The sequence below is a fragment of the Rousettus aegyptiacus genome, unplaced genomic scaffold (assembly GCF_014176215.1).
Source record: "Rousettus aegyptiacus isolate mRouAeg1 unplaced genomic scaffold, mRouAeg1.p scaffold_m13_p_4, whole genome shotgun sequence".
NCBI lineage: Eukaryota > Metazoa > Chordata > Mammalia > Chiroptera > Pteropodidae > Rousettus > Rousettus aegyptiacus.
Window position 1 is genome coordinate 133,114,492 of NW_023416307.1, and position 22,754 is coordinate 133,137,245.

Here is a 22,754-nt window from a genome sequence, read left to right on the forward strand (position 1 = left end):
CTCTCACACACACAAACACAAAATGGTTAATGATGGATGTGTTAACTAATCTTCATGTGGTAATCATTTCACAATATACAGGTCTATCATATCATCATGTTATACACCTTAAACTTACACAACATTATCAATTATACTTCAATAAATCTGGAGGGAAAAAGGTCCTTACTACTCCCTGCAATATAACATACCAATCACCCCTCCCCCCATACACACACACACCAGTAGTACCCCTACTGCTCCAAACAGTACCATCCTACTTCCCATCCTCCCAGCTCCCTTTCAATAGCTAGGAATGCTGCGACAGGGCTAACAGAATGAAGATCTAGATTGGGAAATAATTAGATGGGAAACCTTAGTTTAATCTGTTTCCTCTTATTGCTTAGGCTATATTTACAATAACTAGTTATGAAAATACTTGGGCCATTTGTCTGAACATACATTTTAGGCTACTTCTATAGATTACAGCGCCATCCACATAATATTAATCTATCTTATTTTTCAGTCTTTTAAACCCTTAAGAACTCAGAAGTGAGCCAACAAATGAATCATTTTAAGTTTAGATTTTCCTCACAACAGTTTTTTTCCATTGGAATGTCAGAAAGCAATGTTTACTTTTAACCTTAAAAAAATTTGTAAAAAACAATAGCTCTTATAGTAAACTCCAATTACAATTATTAGTTAAGGGGAAGACAAAAATAGTTATCAATCAACAAATGTTGATTTATTGGATAAAGAACGCAGGGAATACCAAAATGTGCTCAGCAAAGTTCACAAAATGAAAGCAATATGGCACTAAAATTCAGCATGCTACCATCATAAACCTAAATTAACAAAATAAGCCCCTTGATAATGGAGAGAAAGAACTGACAAGCCAAGGTTGACCACAGAAACAGAATATTAGAGGCTATCAATGTGCAAAAGCCTCATTTTACAGGGAAGAAAACCAAGAATTTGAGAAAGTGATGTGCCCCGCCTAAATGACTGCCCGAGTTATTAGTTAAGTAGCAGATTTCTTTTACTGGAATCAGGAGAAAATTCTGGAATTGGGCTCTTAAAGTTCCAGATTTCTCCTTGAGGAGGCAAGTCGGTTTCAGTAACTGAGTACTTTGTGTCCAAGTGCCTGCCCCCCCTGCCCCGCCCCTTCTCCAAGCCCGTCTGCAACACTGTGGATTCAGCTCTAGTCTAAGAGTGGGAATTCTCCCAAACGCAGAAAAGGGAAAAAAACCTTACACGAGTTACAATCCTGTCACACTGGCTCTCGAAACCCTGAGCAAAGACTGCACATAACCTGAAGCAGTAAAAGTGAAACCTTCCAGTTTAGGGGGAAGATACAGCAGACAGTCTAACTGCCTGCCAGGATAAACTCTGTTTCTCACATGAGACACCCCGCCCTCCACATGCCGCTAGGTTAGTCCAAACTCCCACACTCGTTAGCTGTGCTGGATCCCAGACAAATCCAGCAGACAGGAGGTCTCACTGAGCAGGGATGTTCAGCACCTCCGAACGACAACGCAGATGGAGAAGTTCAACCTGTGCTATAAACCCATCAGCTATGTGTGTTCACTGACAGCGCATAATTAGCACTCGAAACATGTTACATCTCATAAACGTATATATATACATACATATATATTCACACACACACATATATACACACACACATATATACACATGCACATGTATGCACGTATGCCACTTTAAAACTTTGCTAGTGATAACAGCAAATTCCATATTTGTAAATGTGTCTTCTGGTAAGTGTGAAGTAGAGACAGTGACACATAACCCTCACAAGTCACTTCCAAGGACGGTACACTCAACAGGCTTCCACCACCCCAAACACTGAAAAAAGCTGTGCGTTACAGGAAAAAGAAAACGCACGGGTGCCTGTCTACCTTATCCTTATTGCGTCACCTCTGAAAGGATTTTCTCCCATACAATTTTGATACCTTTGGAGCCTTGGAAATCCACAGGCTGTCACTCTTCCACTGCATAAATATTCATTGAGCACTGACTGTATGACCTACAACTCTTCTTGGCATGGAAAAAAGAGCTAACACGCAATAAACATAATTGTTAAGTCAAAATAGTGAAATATCTTAGGAAGTGAAAAGAGCTACAGGTAGACAAGTAGAGAAGTAAAGGGAATTGCTATGGTGAGGAGTGGCGGGGGATGAGGGGTTCTTTTTAAAATGGGCAGGCAGAGTGGGCGGACGCACTGAGAAGTTCAACTTGAACAAAGATTTGAAGGAAGTGAAGGAGTTAGCCAAGTGGACATCTGGGGGAAGAAGATCCGTGAAAGTTATCTCCCCTGCCAAGAGTTAGGCCATATTCAATAACCACAACGTGACCCAACTCACAGTAAGCTGGATGGGGAAACACACAGTCCATAAATAGTCACACATTATATCTCCTGGATATAACCTGGATATCTCCTGGGTTTTTACACACACACACACACACACACACACACACACACACACACACACGCTCCATATGTTACTTCTCAGAAAAGAGGGAATTACTTTATACATTTATAGACTTTTACAAAGTATCTCATGATACAAGGACACTGTCACTTTTTTGTGAATGACTAAATGCTTACTTGGGGAATATTAATCAAAGCTAGTTTGCAATGTTTACCGAAGTCATCTGATGGACTTAATTTTTAAAAAGGGGGGAAATACATTTAATAAAAATTTAAAATAATTCCTATAGCATAAAAAATTGGGGGTGCTACAGTAAGCAATCTTCTTAAAGATCACTTTTAAAAAGCAATGTAGGAATTCTGTAGAGCAATGAAAATAAACGAGCTACTATGACAAGATGAATCTCACAAAGAGTGTTGGGCAAAAGATGCCATTTATAAAAGATTCCACTTATATAAAGTTCAACACTAGGTGTAGCTAACCTTTGGAAGAAATTAGGTAGAGGCTACCTTTAGGGAGGTAAGCAGAAGTGATGGTAAAAGCCATGGGGAAGGCCTTGAGATGTTATGTTTCTTTCCCTGGGTGCTGATTACTCAGGTGGGTTCATTTTGTGCTAACTCACTGGGCTGTGCATTTATGATTTATGCGTTCTCCTGTTATTTATGTTATCTTCAATAAAACGAGATTTTCTTTTTCTTTTTTTAACAGCAATGCAGAGTAAGCGGTTACATTATGGGGATTTCTCTTTCACATATAAGCTGGATAAGAAAGAACTGTCCTAATGTTAAATGAATAAGCACTTATGACTTAGGGTAGAGTTTTTATTAATAGAATCATTCGTAAATTTTAAAAGCACTAAATTCCAAGGAATTTGCAGGAAAGTAAATATGATAAGCTTGAAACCTCTGTTAGATGCTCCAAAAAGTTGCTCTGGTATGATAAAGATACTGAGTCAGGTAATGATATATTCCATTTCATGAAATGTAAACATGGGAAACAAAACCACTATTTCCAAATTTTTAAATTTTTTTAGATAATTTAAAATATGCATGTATAACTAAATTAATAATTAATGTTATAAACAGATATTTAATTATTTCAAATATATTCCTGAAAGGACTATATCCAAACTGTTGTTTGAATATAGAAAGAGTGGAAAACTGTTTAAATAAATGAATCCTACAGAACTATGCTAAGATAGTAGCCACTACCACACATGGCTATCAAGCACTTATAATGTGGCTGTTGGGACTAAGGAGCTGAATTTTTAATTTCGTTGAATTTTAATGAACTTAAAATCAGATTTAAATTAAAAAACTGAAGCCATATAAAAATTTTTTCCATAAAATACAGCCTTATTTTATAGGATATGTCACTTTATTGAAAATTTAGCATCTGAATTAAAGTGTGACACAAGTATAAATTATGTACCAGAATTCAAAAATGTAGTTTAAATATCTCATTATTTGTTTCAAAAGTAATATTTTAGATATATTGGACTAATTAAAATATATTACTAAAATTAATTTCACCTTTGTTTTTACTTTTTTAACATGGTTACTAGAAAATCTTAAATTACATGGGTGGCTTAAATTATATTTTTATTTGACAGCACCCAAAATAAAATGTCACTTTCGATCAGAGACTATAAAGGAAAGATAAATGAATGAGAAATTGAAGCTGGAAAAACCAATATATTTGGAGATCTGATTAACAACTATGCGGAAGAAGTCAGGGGGAAGGGAGTAGAAAGGTGGGGAGACAGTATTCGAAGAAGCCAGTCCTTTTAAGAGACTATGGTCAGATAAGCTGGGACTAACCCAGACAGCAGAACAAATGCTATCTGTGATTCCACAGCTGTCAACAAATCCAATGACCTCGTTTTTGCTGACTATGTGTTAAATGATTGCTATGCCTGTTAATAAAGAAGCAAGAAGGATGACAGAGGCACCAGACATATGTCTTTGGCGGGTGACAAAAGAGAGGAGGGAGTTTTAAATTGCCCTGCTTTAAATTTCTCCTCCATTAGAGGTTTGCGTGAGGATTAGAAAGTGTTACATCAAGTATCTGAGAAGAAAGACTTGTCGTAGTGGAACCAAGAGTATACAATAAAGTACTTGATTCATGCAAGCCTAAGACAATTCTGTGCAGTTGAAGGCAGCCAGGATCGTGAGTCCATTGTAAAAAGAGAGGAGAGTGACCCTGCCCACCTGCCCCATGACCTGTGATTGTTCATGGTTTACAACTGGTCAATGGGATCCTAGTTGACTCAGTGCATTTTCCAAAGTATGCTCCATGATATAAATAGGTATTTGGGGAGGAAGAGAAACAAGAAGAAATTTCTTAAATTATATTTGAGAGACACCAAGTTAAATTAAGTAAGCAGGTTTCTTACTACACACCTTTTCAGAGCCTTGACTCTCCTAAGGAGCATCGTGACCCTCCAAAAGGGCTTATGATGTGCATGCTCCCCCGACACACTGGACTACAGACCTCTTTTTGCAAGGAGCAGCACTGCGGGGAGGGCATACATCAAGAGGCACTGGCTTAGAAGAAAGGAACTTTCAATCTCATCCCTTTCGGTTCCACCCTCAGCCAAAAAGGAACATTACCGTCTGCCATCTGCATGGCTCGGAGACAAAGAAGCCAGAACCTGGTGGTTATCCCAGCTGGACCATGGCCAGACTCCTTCTGGGGCCTATTTCAATAGCTGCAGGAGCAAGTTATATCTCAGGTGCCCCATGCCCACGGCTCTGTCCTGCAGAAGCAGACATTTGTCCCTCGCCTGCAGTAGCTCCTGGGCTGGCCTATAGCCAACCAAAACGCCTGGCCTCAGGCAAAGTCACGTGAGCCTTGACAGTTCCAACCTCCTATCAACAAGGGGAGATGAGGAGATATTAGCTTTCCCAAGGTGCCAAGAGCCACCCAGGAGAGTGAAAAGGTATCGAAAGAAGACTGGGTCATGCCCAGGCCTCATTTCTCCCTGGAACAAAGCACGCAAGGGCACATCTGCCACCTCCTGCCGGTTCACTTTCTCTTTCTCCTCTAGTCTTTTGTCTGCTCCATCAGCCTCTAGACAAGTTTCTGATACCTTGGATTTAGGGCAATTTCTCTGTAGAGATCACAAAGGAATGTAGGCCTGACAGGCACAGGCTGCCTACAGAGCCAACAACAGGCCACTCTATGTATTGTGTACATCTAAATGCCATTTTTAGGGATCCCAAGTTAATTTTTTCTCTGATTTAATTACAAGTTCTTTATTATTATTATTCTTTTCATGAGATATGTGCTCCAAATGCTAAAAACTACATAAAATTGCAATGCTTTATGTGGGCAAGTTCTAATCCCCTAGTCAGATATTAAAATTCAGTCACTTAATAAAAAAAATTATGTTAAAAAGAATAATGAAGATAATTCAGTGAGCCCATGGAGGGAAAGAAAAGAATATCTTAAATTTAAAAGCCAAAAAAGAAAAAAAAGAACAACTCAGAACCGTCCTAGGAATAACACAGGAACTCACAGAAGTTCTGTGGAGCAAAGGACAGTGGTTTTTCATTATAACTCAAAGAAATTTTGGTCTTGCAAAAATATCTACTGGGAGGGAAAGGCCACCAAAATGGCTTCCACCGCGGTTGACAATGACTTCATGGCCACACCACCAATGGCTATTTCTGATTTTTAGTCTTAGGGCCACCGACAGCACTGACAACCCCTTCCTTGCTGAAACACCCCCTTTCCTCAGCTTATATCACCAGCACTCTCTGAGTTTCCCTTGGACCTCGCTAATCCCTGATGTTTTGCCTTTTTTCTCTGCACAGCAGTAAATGCTGAAATTCCCCAGAGCTCAGTTCCAGGCCCTCTTCCTTCAAACCCTCCCTTCCTTCCTCAGTGATTTCATCCATGACTACTACAGTTTCAACGACCATTTGCCAGCCGGCGTCTCTAACCCAGAGCTCTGCCTGAACTCCTGGGCCACAGAAACAAAGGCTGGTTCTGCCGTCCTCCCCATCTCAGCAGAGGCTCCCACTCATCCAGCCGCACGAGCCAAACCTGCCTGGTTCCCTCCCTCCACCATCCTGTCTCCGCCTGCAGCCATTCTGATCATTCCAAAATATAAATTTGGTGTCATTCTCTAGCTCCTCCTTAAAGCCTCCCAATGGCTTTCTCTTGCATTTGAGATAAAGATCCCAAACCCGAGCCTGGCCCGCAGGCCCTGCACTTGTGGGCCCTGACTAACTCTCCAGCCTCACTACACGGCACTCAATACCCCATTTTCTGTGGTTAGGTCACAATGGCCGCCCTCTTGTTCCTCGAACCAAACATTCTCCCTCCCACCCATGGCCTTTGTCCACACTATTCCAGCCCCCACTCCCTCCACTTTCCCTCACTTGTTGACCCCTCAGATCTCTATGCAAATAAATACCTCTTCATCATGGACCAGTCCTTCCCCCGCACTGCCAGCCTGTGCCAGGGACCCTTGCCTGTTCTGCTCCAGAGCACTTACCTGTTTGTGATCATACTTCCATCATATGACTACCCGCTCTGTGTCCCTGTCCTTGGCTAGACTATAAGCCTCATGTGACCAGAGATACTACCTGTGCTGGCTCACTGAAGGATCTGCAGATACAACCACAGAGGAGCCCTCAAAGATCTGTTTAGAGACTTACTAATGAACCCTGTCCCATGCAGAGGGAGAAATGAAGCACGAGAATCTGTCTCATTTTGGGGGAGTGCTCAAGACAAGCATATGACCCTGTCCCTCTCCTCGGGCTAAAATTAACTTCAACTAACCTCCCTGGACAGAACAGTAAGACCGCAGGCCAATGAAAACATCAGGAGGACAGAGGATCGAGACAGGCTGGGGCAGGAGAGGAGCTCTATAAGAAAACAAGGGCCTCCAGGCAGCAGCTCCCACCATTTTCCCTCCCACTACGAATGTCTAGCCTGTAAGCATCCTCCACCTCCTCCCCTAGCCTCAGGGGCAAAGGTGAACAGTCCCCTGTGCACAGCTGATGCCCGCTCTGCGGGCTCGCCCCACCCCACACCTGCCTCCACCTTTTAGCACCTCTGACTTCTAGTAACTTTCCCTTCTCTGCTGGTACCTTTCAGCTTTTAAAAATGTTCAGATCTCCTATTTAAAACAAACAGCAATTCCTTCCACCTGTACCCTATCTTAGCTATCACTTTCTCACTCCTGCTAAATTTATTTGCTTTTAAACCCATGGCAGGGAGCCTTTGCCTATTCCGCCCCACGCAAATTGCTCTCGCAAAATTGATCAGTGGCTTCCAGTGGCCAAACCCAGTGGGCTAACTGCCCAATGGGTTCCAACTTGACCTCTTTCCTGCTTTTATACTCTTCTCTATGCTTCCCTCGGATTCTGTAACCTCAAGCTCCCCCCTTTCTCTCCCTGTTATGTTCATAGAAGTTCTTTCTTTTTCTCCCTCTCTGCATCCTCCCAGAACTCCAGGACAGTGCTCTCCTCTTTCCCTTCTGCAAGGACAAGTGAGTTCTCACCTCATGAGTTCATCCTGTCCCACCACTTTGCCACCTCAACCAGGGGCTACTCCAAGTGCATTCCTTGGCCCACTGCTGGTCCAAGAACTTTTCGTTAGAGTTCCAGGACAAGACAGGTACAAAAAGTTAGAGTAAGCATTAGGCACTTTTCTAGCTGTTCGACCTTGCTGCCACATTTTTATTATAATTTACAAAAGTGTCACTCCTTAATGGGTTGAAAAACAAAACAAAATAAACAAGCAAAACCTGGTCCTTCATCGCAGATAATTTGAGAAACCCTGGTCAAGATTTTGATGTTTTTAAACTGATATATCTGCTTACGTTGAAAAACCAAGAAAATTCTCTAAAACAAAGCAAGCCAACTAGTCAGCCAAACAACAGCAGGAGATCCTGGGATACTGGGTCTGTAACTCCACTAGACAACAACGGATGGATGCTAAGTTGTGGCTGTCCCCCTGAGATGGGCATGTGCCACCCGGATGGATGGGCATCTGCCACCTGAACTACTTTCTCACTGTCATGTCCTGCCTGGCCCCGGTGGCTCTCTGAGTCTGCACCTCAGACAACTATATCTCCATCCCTAGCCTCCTCCTGAGCTCCGGCCCAGCAACCACTGCTGCCTTCTAGAATGTCCCCTTGAGTGTCCCACGGGCCCCTCATTCCCAACACGTCCACCACCGACGTCATCATCACTCTGCCTCATGCCGTGTTCCCCATCCTCACAAAGGACCCCACTTCACACGTCAGGCACCTGAGCGTGTCTTGTTAGGATCTTCTCTTCTCCTGACACAAAGTCTTAATGATTCTTCCTCTGAATTTCTCTTTTAATTTGTTCATTCACAAATATTTGGTAAGTTCTAGAGACACGATGGTGAACAGGATACCCCCAGCCCTGAGCAATGCCTCACTTCTCACCCTCAGCCTCTTCTCTGCCCAGCCCCAGCTCGCATTCCCCACACGCACGCTCGTGGCTGGACTCACAGGCCATTTTGCTTTCACTCTTCCCCTGTCCCCTGCCGGATCTGCCTTTTTAAAATGTCACTGTTCACTTGGTTTGGGGGTGAATGAGGGGGCCAGTACAGCGAGGAATGGAAAGCTTTTTTTTTTTTTTTAACATAATTTTCCTTTTACTCTGAATTTGCACTAACTAAAATTAGATCCACTGCGCTATACTTGTAGAAATGGGGCTCTGAATACTCAGCAATCAGCCAGAAATAAATGACGAGTCATTTATATACCACAGGCAACATTTCCTAATCCTGTAGATTTGGGATAGTCTGTTTCATTAAAGGGAGCCACTGAGATTTTAAAAATTTGTAGGGTTCCTTTCTTTTGAGGTCAAGGTATAAGCAGCAACATTCGGTTTGCTGAAGGGTGACGCATCTAGTTTAAGCCAGGCCGCTGAGTGTCTGACCATACACTGACTCCGCCAACAGGATAAGGCAGGGGTCAGCCTCCCTTCCCCTCAATTGTCTTCATTCTAAAGACTTCACGGTCCAGTGTGAGACAAACCTAGTTCTAAGGAGTTCGTGCAGGGCGGTGCCACCCTCCATCACAGAGGGAGCGAATCTAAGGAACAGAGGCCAGAGCTGAGGGCCCAAGGGCAAAGGCCTCAAAGTCTCACCTGGACAATGGCGGTGAGTGTGGCCTTCTCTCATGGGCGGCAAGGCCCGGTGACCCAGCCTCCACTGAGGGGAGGCCTTGGAGGTGCTCCGAAATCTGTCCCCATGCACCAGACACAGCTGCACGCACCTGCTTCCCATGCTCAACCCTGCATTCTGTCTGGGACAGCCCCAGGCTCACCCCCTGGGAGCCGTGTGGAGCAGACAGCATGGCCCAATGACCGTGAATGTGGCCTCTGGGTCAGGCAGGCTGGTTTCAAAGCCCAGTCATGCCTTTCGCAAGCATAACTCAGGGCAAACGGCATAGCTTCTCTGTGCCTCTGTTTCTCTACCTGTAAAACAGGGATGAGCCTTCAGAGGGGTGGGACGAGGGTCAAGAGAACAGGGCATGCAAAGCCCTTTAGCACAGCGTCTGCTTGGTACATAGAGGGTACATAGAACGAATCCCTTTGTGAAGAAAATCTCATTTAAAATTCAAGTAAAACTATAGATACATAAACATGGGGCCAGCAGCATATTACAAGTCATATATCTATATCTATCTATCTATATCTATATCTACATCAATATCTATCTATATCTATCTAAATATATCTAAATATATCTAAATAGAGATAGATAGATAGATAGATAATCTTTTCTACATTCCTGCTGCAGGATAATTCCAGCCCCTTGGAGCCCCCAAGCCATTTTTTTCATCTTTATATCAACCCTGCCTGATTCACTTAAGCGGGCTTGAGCAGGGCTCTGTTTCACACAATCAAAAGATCCCTGATCAAAACAGCCTTTCTCCTTTCTTTGTCCACCTTACACTCCAGCCAAGTGTGACTCTCTCAGCCCTAAAGCTTCATTCCACACTCCTGTCCACACCAGGAACAGCATGGTCCACCTCGCCCCTCCATCTCCGCAAGTGTCCATCCCTCACTTTGCAGAGCCCTCATTCTACACTGTACCTCTCCAAAACCTTCCCCTGGCCACCTGGCCGCAGAACCTTCCCATTCTACCCAAGTCCCGTTGCCATCCACTGGTGCTCCTCCTACAAAAGGATCCACCCAGGCTCCAACAGTGAGTTGTCCCAGCCCCTGGGCAAAGCCCTCATCAACTCTGAGCTTAATTTCCTTCTGTCTAGAAAGGAGACACCACTGCCAGAGTAGCCTCTTAAATAGAATTGGTGTGAAGCACAAACCAGAAAGTGTGTGCAATGACTGAAAACTTTAAAATGCTTCCCAAACATATAAGCACTTTCCTGAGGTGCTCCGGAGAATGTAAAGCAATTTGAGGATGGATATGTAGGCTCTTCATTCTCTGTCACTGTCTCCTTTATAGTCCTCCGGAAACACTGAAGACCCGGAAATCCCAAGGGCTCCGCAAATGCACCAGCCATGCAAGACAGGCTCTGGGAGTACCTGGAGGGCTGAGCCTTCGTCTCAAAGGAACAGAGGCGGCATTGTCGCTCTCCCACAGTCTCCCGGCTCTTCGTCCCTAGTGCATCTGGTTCCAGGACTTGGAAAACACGGTCACTCCAAGTCTGCCCATAAATTTGAATTTTAAATGTTCTATGGTCCAAAATAAATAATGTACATAAGGGACAGTTGGATGGAGCACAGCAGGATATAAGAGGAAAAAACAAAATGCAGTGACCCAGAGTTAATTTGATAAGCTAAAGTGTGCAGGGAAATCGTTAGACCACATTGAAAGGAATAGAGCATCTTTATACATCTCCCTTCATCCTCTGTGATGATAGAGAGGGGCTGTAAATTGTGGCATCTTCAGCTAATTTTACATGACACAGATACAAACAACTTTATTTTTCCTAATTGTGACACATAATGAAATCGCCTTACCCTCCTTCCATCCATGTTCTCTAACCAAAGGTTCTAATTTACAACACTTAGTGGAAAAATAATACTGGGGCGTTGTTCGTAAGAAAAAAAATTCAAATCACTTTTTAAATCTAATATGCAGAGAAGTCTATAAGCTTATCCTGTGTAATGTTACAATGACAAAATGAGTTAATTACCATCTCATTGTAAGACAGATCTACTTGTCACAGGAACAGGAGCCATTATTTCACACAAAATAATGACCCAGATAAAAAGTAATGACTGCAGGCTGTAGCCCCAGTGATACAGCCTCATCGTGGCCTAAGTGAATAGCAATTAACAAGTGCCACCACTATACAGATACGTAGGGACCAAGATATTCATTAAGTATTTACTGAAAAAAAGCAGAAATGGTTTTTAGTATATTTCTTCTCGGGAAGCTCTTATGGTTTTCTACCTGTGTGAAGACAGAAAAATTTACACATGTGTAAAATTCTGCCATCAGCTGGAATAGCTGTTGACCCTACAGGGGGCCATTCAGCTTCCTCTGCTCTTCGCACACAGAGGTGGTATTTTCTCCAGAAATCCTGTCCAGCAACAGAAAACAGGAACGGAGGGAAGGGGGCCCAGTCCCATCAATTTGTCCCTCTTCTCCTGGTTGTCATGGCCACTAGCCTAGAAACTAAAAGTACTGACAGCCAGAAATGATGGATACTTCCAGGTCCAACCCTCGGCCATAACAGTGCAGGGATGAATGGTGGGGCAGCCTCGGCACACCTGGGTTCTCCAAGGCAGGAAACTATACTTTCATCCTAATGGCCATAACCCTGAACCAACCCTCTATCAAGATGAACAGAGGTGAGAGACTGGTACACACATTTGAAGACGAAGTCTAGGACAAAAATGTCAGGGCTGTCCTGCTGTGCAAGTTGTCTAGTCTATGTGGACCCAATAATTTTTACTGAAAAACCAGGTGTATGGCAAGTGCAGAATGGCACAGTGGGATTTAAAATGTATAATTTTTAAATTGTTAAAAACAGGATTCTTATATATAGATTAAATTGAATTGTTCATTCAATTTAACTAATTGAATGAACAAAACATTAGATACTAAAGTACGCGTGTGCGCACACACACACACACACACACACATAATCAATGGAGAAAAAAGAATGGGATAAAAGTGAAATACAAAACTAGCTTGTCCTTTAGGGCTTACAAACCATAACTTTAAGGTTATCTCCTCTGCTGGACAGATGTCCATCTACACTTCAGACACTACAGACACACGGCATTTGAGTGCCTACTAATCATGCTTCCATCTCCTTAAGAACTGATGTGGGCACAATGCAATGGGTCAGCCACACAATGACCAGGTTTGGTTAAGACAAAAGTACCGAATCACATATTTCCAAAAGAGCACGTTTGATACTGTGGCCAGAGCCTCATGCCCTCATCTTACCCACTTACTCTCAAATATTTTCAGCATCTGAGTCTTAATCACAAAGCCATTTCTCAAAGTATTTTTCCCCAGTACTCAGATCATGGGGTAAATTTCACCTCTAGGACGTCCACGTCCACTCCCAAGTTTATTAGAACAGTTTACTTGCAGCAATCCAGAGAAGATGTCCTATTTATAAAGACATCCACATGTTATACAACACTCGTGTTCTCAGGCTTATACACATGGGAACAAAAATTGCTTTTCCCCCATTTCATAAGTAATGATCTGAATTTTACCAGAGTAGGAAGAGTCTCCAACGTCTTAGTAAAATTGCCAGAAGTTTTGACCTAGGAGCTTATCTCATTTCAAGTCTGCAGCCCTGGCCCCCACCATATATGAGTGGTTATTTCCAGGGTCTTGTAAAGCCTGAATACTCAATAAATATTGAAGGGAGAAAGGCAGGAAGGGAATAACAAAAAAGAATCACTGGATGTTTAAAGGGACAATCTAATTATTTCACTCTGCTGCACAATTTCTCTCAACAGCCTCCCCACTGCTTTTATAGCGGAGTAGCCCCTTCTCCCGCCACTCACGTGCCCTTCCCTCCTCAAAGCTCCTCTGATCTTTTGATTCCCCTCACTCCCTCTGCCTCGGGTCCTCACACATGCTGCTCCCTCTGTTTGGAGGGCTCCTTAAACTGCCCCGGCCCAGATAACCCCTCCTCACCCTTTCCATCTCAGCTTTGAGGCACCTCCCTGATGCCTAGACCACACCGTGTCGCTTGCTCCTCAGCTCCTTGCTTCCCTCCTTAAAGTGCTCGTCATGCTCCTTCAGGGATTACCTGCCAGCTGTGAGGACATGAGGCCAGAGACCAGGCCGATTTTGATTTCCGTATCCAATCACCTAGGACTATTTCTAGCCCAAAGTTGAGCACCAACATATTTATAATGAATTCAACTAGCTGACTAGATCTCAAGCAAATCATAATCACCTCTACAGGATGGGGAATTGTCAATTCTTGTGGAAGGCTAGGTAAGAGAGAACAGGTACGCATTTGGCAATGAATTTAGCCCCAGTTTGGGCAAGGGCATTCCTTCTGCAGTAAATGCCATCATATTAAACTCAAGTGAACCCTGCAATTAGGTAGCAAAGCTCATATGGCATGAAGAGGAGTTCAAAACCACACGCACTTCTGGGCATAGGATGAATCCCTTGCATGTAGGCAACTTTCCTTGGTACATCACAGTCCAGTGGACACAGGATGCTGGTATGTTCCCACAGTAGGAATGGAAGGAAGCTTGTGGCAATGAAGACCCACAGGATGAATGGTAGGTGGGATCTGGGGGGTTCATATCACCCTAAGGGTTTGAGAGGAATCCCGGCAGTGGGTCCATGGGCCTGCCAGCTGTTAATGTCACTCCAGCTTTAAAAGACAGGGTCCAGGGTCTGACCAGCCTGGAGGGAGAGGGAAGCTACCTTGTTCCAGACTCAGTTTTAACCTGGGCAATGTGTGGGAGGTGGCTGCACCCTTGTGGGGCTGCTCGAAGGCCCAGGTCAGAGGAGGCGCTGACTCTGGCCCCGCCCGTGGAGTGTGGCTAACCAGCCCCAAGCCAGCCCCTTGCCTGTTCTCTCAGGCGAATACTCTGTTACCCTGTTCAATTGTATCCTGACTGCAGGGCTCACCTTCTCAATGAACTCTGGGATGATTTTTTTGTCTGTCTGGTGAACTAAGGAGGAACAGCAATCTAATTCCAAGATGTAGTCTTCACTGTGATCAGTTTTCTGAGATCTAAAGACAGAGGAAAAACAAACAAAGATTAAGATTTTGAATAATATTTTTTAAAAAGCATGTGTTTAATAAAACCCCAAATTATTTCCTGAAAGCAAAGGCCAAAAAGGCATTGCTGAAAAATAATTTATAGTAAACCACTCAAATAATATAAAATCTACGTCATGGAAAGAACTCCTAGGCATATCACCAAGTGAAACACACCATTCTAGAATGATGGGTTTAGCACCTTATGGTTTACACATTAAACGGCACACACATTCATTCATTCATTCTCGCTCTCTCTCTCATTCATTCGCATTCTCTCTCTCTCTTTCTGTATTAATGTATATTTCCCATTGGTTCCTATCTTCCAGGACATAGAAAAAGAACTAGTAAGACACACACCAAACTAGTAACGACGATTACCTCTGGAGGGTGGAGAGAGTCCGCATGGACACTGGGACTGGTGGTGGTGGACAGACAAAGAGATTTTAGCTGTATCCCTAATTTTTTTTCACCTTTTCTATATATTCATATAGTCTGCACTCAGAACATTTAAAAATAATATCTATCAGACTTTTAAAGAGTTCAATCCCTACAGAGGACGTTCTGGTAAAGTTCATTAAAATTAAAGATGCATTAAAGAAAAAAAAAGGCTGTAAGGGAACTAAGGCAGAAATTCTGGGAAGGGGATGGCTGGTGGCGGCAAACACCTTCAGCCTTCCGGTCAGTGCAGGGTGTCCGGTGTGCCCTGCCCTCTCCCCTTCCCACCATATACACACGCACGTGATGTATCACTGCACAATCAGAAGAACCAGAGGCAAGCAGTCACCAGGAGGACATTCCAACAGTTCAGCTGTTCCTTTGACAGGTTCCTGCATGACACTAACTTGGGTCTTAGAAACTCCTGGTAGCCACGTTGTTGCTAGGAACTGAAGGTGATTCCTTGGCCCATGCAGGTGTAAGGCGGCAGGAAGTGGGATGGCAAGGGTGGAGAACATGCTCTCCCTTTGTGGGGAGCGGGACTGAGAGATCACGGCCCGGGGCTCGCACCTCACGCAGAGCCACTCTGTCCTCGCTGAGGGGGCGAGCAAGCCCACGTATGAGGCGCTCCACCAAAGAAGGACCCCAGCCAGCTCCGGTGAGAGCAGGCGTAGCCAAAAAGCTCTTAAACTAGGCACTTTCACACTGAACTCTGGAGACACATATATCCTATCAAACAAACAAACAAACAAAAAGACAGTTTCTCAAAGCATACCTGCTATAATATTTCTAAATGATTTTCTAAGATTCTTCCATATCATGCAAAGCAACTTATGCTACCATTAGCCACCCAGGAATGATTTACACAAAATTCAAAAGAGAAAATATTAAAGAGAGCTTTGGTTTTCCCCATGTGCAACTGTGATTGGGTAAGCAAATGTCAATGGTATATTTTGATTTTATTTTTCCTTCTAACATATCTTTTCAGGAGTGGAGATTAAGGCACATAACTTAGAAATGCAAAAGAATAAACAGATTCCAAACTGGTCAAACTGGGATAAACTAATTCCAAAAGAATAAACCAATTCTGCACTCCATGCTTCTCGCCTTAAAACTTTTTCAGAGGCTAGATCCATGTTCTCGTTCTCCCCCCACACGCTCATCCTGTGCCCACATTAGTAAGGAATCATCTTTAGCACAGGACCTAGTGATTATTCCTCCTGACATGCTAACAGGAACTAAGGAGGAAGATTCCAAACTTTTGAAAGAGAAGACTTGGTCATGACACACTGTCATGTTTTGTGTGGGGTCTCAAACGGCGAAGAGGCGTGGTAGGAAGAGAATTCTCAGATATGAAAACCTGGAGACTGAAGTCAGACTGTTTAAAGTTACTTATAAATACCCACTGAAATTTTAAATGGTGAGGTTGAAAAACAGTAATCATTTCAAATACGTTAACACTGTGTTTATTCACTAGAACACACATAAAATGAACAGAGGGAAGAGTCTGTCTTTAAGCACCTCACAGCCCACGTCAGTAGAATCGCCTTTCGTACAGGATCTAATAACTCCCACCTTTGGTCCTGGACTGAGAAATTCTGTAAGAACAGAGGCAGCTATGGTTCGTTTAGACAGATAATGAATACAGGTACATCTGAACTGAAAGAAGTACAAAAGATCAACAAAAATCAGCATAATTACATATTTTCAAGATGAAATATGAAAAATCACATCTCGGCCTATAGTCTATTGGGAAAGCAAATCTAATGCATATTGGAGGAATAGATGAGCAACTAATAAGTCTCCCCTTGCCTTTAGGAATTAAAGGATTCACAATTTGAAATGAAAAGATTGTAATGATGAAGAATAATGGCTGAAGGGAGAGGAGGTGGTAAAGACCCTTGAATCTCCTGAGGACAGACGCTGGCTGCCCAAGCCTTGAAGTCAGCAGTGCTGGGTCACAGCTGGGTGCACAGGCATAAAACCCTCCCCCTGCCACTAACCCTATGAAAAACAGCATCAAATCCACAAGCAAAGGTTGCCTGAAGGGCGGCCATAGGGAGTTTCTGGATTCCTTAGCTTTGCCAGGGTAGTAGCAAACATGGGTGCTGTGGTGACCACACCCTAAGGTGAAACCCAATGATCTCTACCTGCTGGCATTCATGCCTTTGTACAATCCCTCCTCTTGAGTCGGGGCAGGACCTGCAATGTGTTTCCAATCAACAGGACATGGCAAAGGGGACAGGAGGTCACTTCCGTGTTTGTGTTACGCTGTAAGATGCTGTCATAGCAGACTGGAGCTGGACACGCCCCTTGCTGGCTGTGAAGAGGTTAGCTGCCATGTTGTGAGAGGGCGTGTGGCAGGGAACTGCAGGCAGACCCCTGGCCCAGAGTCAGCCAGAAACAGGAATCTCAGTATTCCAACCACAGGGAGGTGAATTCCACCAACAACCTGAAAGAGCACGGCAGCATCTCTCTTCCCAGTAAAGCCTCTGCTGAGACTGCAGGCCCAGCCAGCACCTAGAATCAGCCTGATGGGACCTGAAGCAGAGAACCTTCTACCCCCAGATAAATGACAAAAACTGAGATAGTAAATGTATGTTGGGTTTTGAGACTCTAAGTTTGTGGTAATTTATTTCAGAGCATAGAAAACTAACAATGGTTGCTGAGGAGGAAGACACAGCAGCCTCATGCTCAGAACAGGCCTCTCATTGGTGGCCAGTTCTAGGCCCAGGCTCACAAGATCCAGTCAGACACATGAGAGCAGCTGTTGACCGGCAAGGGTGCTCTGCATCCCCGAGGGCGAGGGAACCCTGGCTCAGAGAAGGAGACATCCTCTTGAAAGTGGCACCAGGGACCACGGCCTGGCCCTCTGAGGGATTACAACACGAGGGAATAGACGTTCTGCAGTTAATCAAGTGACTAAGGAAGAAGCATGACGCTGAAATGCTCAGCTGAGCAGGCATCCACCGCCCGCCTGTGGGAGAGAGGAAACACCGCTGATGTTTCCTCAAAGGCCATGTCTTTGTGTCGTCCTGGAAAATAATATGGGAAGCCGCAAAACTTCCCCTGGACTGAAGCCCAGATGGCTTCCACTTCTGAAAAGGGCAGAGAGATCTGGGCTTAAACCAGGAGGATAAAGAAGGACACAGAAGGCATTACTGGAAATGTGGTGTTAACTACCAGCCAAAGCCTTCCTTATCTGGATTCAACACCGAATTCTCTGAGGTTAGATGCAGGCACTCTGAGAACAGCACTGCTAATGATGAAATATGCTTCCTATCTCCCTCCGTCCCACACTCCACGATTCCCTCTAAATGTATTAGTTCAAGGCTACAGGTTCTATAGCTACGTAGAGGTGAGTTATTTACCAGCTGTGTGCCTTTGGAGAACTTATTTAAACTTTCTGTGCCTTGATTTCTTTCACTGTTAAACAGTTATCTCTTAGCATCATTATAAGAATAAATAAGACAAAGGGCATGGCATGACGTCAGGGCTGCCACTGATCTACTACTGGCATCTGTAACTGCATTCTTTACCTTCCTAGTATTCTTCCTTCACAGTTCATAATTATTCATCCAACAAATACTGAGCACACTGCTACTCTGTGGCAGACACTATGCACAGACGTATATCAACAGACTGAAAAGACAAAATCTCTGCCCTTAGGGAACTTACAAGCTAGTGGAGGCACACACGTGGGCACACGGCAGAGTATTTTCAGTGGTGGTAAGGGAATAAGGAAGAAGAAACAGAGCAAAGTAAGGAGAATCAGGAGGGCATAAGGGTTATCAGAGGGTAGGGGGAGGTAGGTGGGGTAAAAGGGGTCAAACATGCAGTGACAGAAAGAAATCTAACTACGGGAGGTGAACGTACAATGTAAAATACATATGACTTACTATTGAACCGTACAGTTGTAACTTACTGGATTTTGTTAACCAATGTCACCATAATTAAAACATAAAAATAAAAAAGCATGATTACTACAGCCTCACTACCTCACAGACGTTTGGAACAGAGATCTGTAGGAGGTCAGGGAGTCGGCTGTGCTTGTACACAGGACAAGACCTTCCAGGCAGAAGGAAGAGCTAATGCAAAGGCCCCAAACTGAGGTCAGGCAAAGAGGCCGTGTGGTTGGAGTTCAGGGAACAAAGGACAGAGGAGAGGAAGAAGGGACAAGTCAGGGAGCCATCGGGATTGAGATACTGCAGACCCTGCAGCCTGTCATGAAAACGTGGCTTTTACTCAGACTGACGGGCGACGGTGTTGCACGGAGAAGTGACATAACTCGATTTACTTTAGAAGGATCGTCTGGCTGTAAGGAGACTGGTAAGAGACTAACTCAGTGGTCCTGGTAGGAGATGATGGCGGCGCAGAGTGGGTTGACGGCAGTGTGGCGGCGGTGAGAAGTGCTGGATTCTGGGTCTACTTCAAGGCAAAACCTTCAAGACTTCCTTATGGACACGTCATGGGGCGTGAAAGGAAGAAAGCAGGTGAGGGTTTCTGCCTCAGGCCCTAGGAGAATGGATGAAGTTGCCGCAACCACCATGGGGAAGGCCGTGGGTGGCACGGGCTTGGGAGAAAGATCAATAATTCAGTTTCAGATGTGCTGAATTTGACATAGCAAGCAGACATCCAAGTAGAGATGTCTGGCAGATGCTTTAATATATATTTGAATCTTTACTTCAGGAGATGGGGCTGGAGGTGTAAATTTGGAAGCCATCAGCTTCTAAGTGGTATTTAAAGTAATGAGACTAGATGAGATCTCAATTAATGTAGAGAGAGAATAGTCAAGAACTGAGCTTTGGGACCATGAAGAGGCTGGGGAGAAAAGAGGAGGAAGCAGCAAAGGAGACAAAGAAGGAGGGAGCTGGGAAGGAGGAAGAAAACCACGAAGACATGCTGTCCTGGAACCTGAATCAGGGAGCACGTTCAGGAGGCAGGTATGAGCCTCCCTGTCAAATGTTTCAATGAGCAAACTTATAATCTTCTCCTAAACTTATTTATCCTTTTGAAATCCCAAGAGGAAAACTGGATTTAATTTGCCCTATGGAGATAGGTATGAAGAAATTTGTTTACACTTAATATATTATCCTGTTAAATGGGCTGGACTGTCAAATTAATCTGTTGATCTAGATTCAGAATAGTTTGGCTCTTTGGAAAAAAAAAATCATCTTTGTGCTGCTGGATCATTTCTCAGAAACAGCCTGGGGAAAAATGAACTGAAAAGAGCTCTGACTCATGTTGTGTCTTGTGGCCCTCTGCTGCACACAGCACTGGAGAGCTGAGGGGGGTTTACTTTCAGCGATTCCAAAGAGATTTTGTGAAAGGAAGAGGGAGTAAAAGGATATCACTGAGCAGAGAGGCGATGTCCTGAGAGCCAGGAATGAGTAAGACAAAATGGAGTGTTAACAAGGCCAAAAAACATAGTGGTTCTGACTGTTTAAGACCCTGGAGAAGCAGCTGAGACATCGCAGCCCAGCTAAGTTTTAAAAAGCCATCATAACATGACAATTGATGCAGTGTGGTACCCTGTTTTGCATCCTGGAACTGAAAGAGAACATTAATCGAAAAACTGATGAAATGCAGATAAAAACCATAATTTGGTTAACAGTAATGAATCAATGTTAATTTCTTAGTTTTGACAAAGGTACCATGGCAAATGTGAAATATTAATGATAGGGGAAACTTGGTGAAGGGTATATGGAAATTCTCTGTAATTTCTTTGTACCTTTTATACTAAATCTAAAATTATCCCCCAATAGAAATTAGTTTAAGAAAAGAAAGAAGGAAAGCCACATATTCTTTGGGGATTTGTGTGCTTGATTCTGTAATATTTATTCACCGAGTCCTAAATTACACCTATACCTTTTCCTGATTATACTTCTCATACGAAACCCCTCAAATCACATGAGGACAATGACGGAAATAACTAGATCTGAGAGAGAAAAAAAATAATCTCCTTTGATAAGCTCCAACTTTAGGCACTGGAACAATCCAAGAAGCAAACCTTGGGCTCTAAATCCAACAGGGTTTTCCTCAAGGTAGGCATTCTCAGTCTTGGCTATGTTCAACTTTGAGATCACTCAGGGAGCTCTCACAAATTCTGATATCATTGACATAAGGTATGGCCTGGGCAAAGGGACTTTGGAAACTCCCAGGTGATTCTGACGTGCAGCCAGAGCAGAGAAGCGCTACCCAGACAGGGTATATTGTAACCACCATTCTGATTTTCCTTGGCGGATAACAAAACAAGTCATGGAAAAGAGAAAATACAGAAAAAAAACGTTTTTTAGAGACCAATATGCAGAATCCCATATGCTCAGAAAAAGACAAACCTCAAAGAAAAAGAATCGGAGACAAAAGAAATGTGATAGAGACCTTTATCAGAAAAACTCAAAGTACTTCCAACTTATTTTCAATTTTTTTTTTGGCATGGTAAAATATACATCATGTTTACTGTTTTAAGCATTTCTAAGCATACAATTCAGTGTCATTAAGTAGATTCACAATGTTGTGCATCTATCATCACTATCCATTTTCAGAACTTTTTCATCACCCCAAACAGTCTTTGCTTCTTGGATGCCTTATAAATAGCACTTGGGCCAAAAATGAATGTGAATGAGTAAAAAATTTAAATAAATGCTGTCAAACAAACACATAAAAGTAGATTTAGACACTGAGCAACCGCAAAAAAACCTTTCCTAAGCATAGAGTAGGAGAACAAAGAGCGCACATGCTAATGTGCCTCACATGTCAACATAACGGTCCACAGACGCCACAGTTGTTTAAGACCATAATAAGGACCACCTATTTTGTGTCACAGTGACCTGATTACTCATATACAAACATCAACTGTAACAAAAACTGGATGCAAATTCAGAGCTGTACCCAGACATCCTCACTCATTACAACTATTACATCTGCTAAGAGTTGTGTGGTCATTCTCCAGCCCACCGGTCAGAAGGTCAAACCAAGGGATGCAAGCTTGAAGGTCAACAAATAATGTGTGAAAGAGGTGGGTTTTTTTTTTTTTGTGTGGGTGTGTGTTTGTTCGTTTTACCAAAGCACATAATCTAGACATGCTATTCTCAACAAAAGATACAGGAATGGTCTTCATGTGCACCAACAAATATTTTCCCTCCTATTTTCAAACACAGAGTTCTGTCAGATGCCCTTTCATGGTCCCATTTCTGAGAGCAATGTGGCTGCACAGGAACTTGTCCCCACCATCAGGAAAGTCACAGCGCAAGAGTGATGTTAAATGATAAGTGCCCATGTCACTGCAGTACTAGGGAGACAGTAGGAGTAGCAGAATCCGTGATAAGCTGGGTGGTTTATATCTCAGCCATTACTAAGAATTCCAGGCCAGGGTTACCAAATCTTTCTCTTTTTATTTTTTTTAAAAAAGTCATTAAATTGTGTTTTGATGGTAGCCGTAACTGTCAAATTTTGGTTCCAATGTTTAAATGTTATGTAGACCAACATGTTTGGGATTAAGTTTGACCTCTTAGCCACCAGTCTCTGATCTCTGGGTTATACACACAAATCTCTAATGTGAGTCATGGGAGGCTGGATGCCAGAGAACAGATAAGAGTGAACAGATTATATAATTGTATTGTAATCAGAATAACTCGCCCATAAACCCAACCCAGATATTTCATTCC

The 22,754-nt window shown here is 43.4% G+C and overlaps 1 protein-coding gene across 2 annotated transcripts in view; it reads right to left on the bottom strand.

Moving 5' to 3' along the window:
- Positions 1 to 22,754, bottom strand: part of RFTN1 (raftlin, lipid raft linker 1) — a 186,575-nt gene that overhangs the window by 72,620 nt on the left and 91,201 nt on the right. For both annotated transcript variants that reach the window (XM_016140221.2, XM_016140222.2), the window contains exon 4: positions 14,517 to 14,622. In XM_016140221.2, the coding sequence (XP_015995707.2) occupies positions 14,517 to 14,622 (106 nt within the window). The remainder of the gene's footprint in view (positions 1 to 14,516; positions 14,623 to 22,754) is intronic.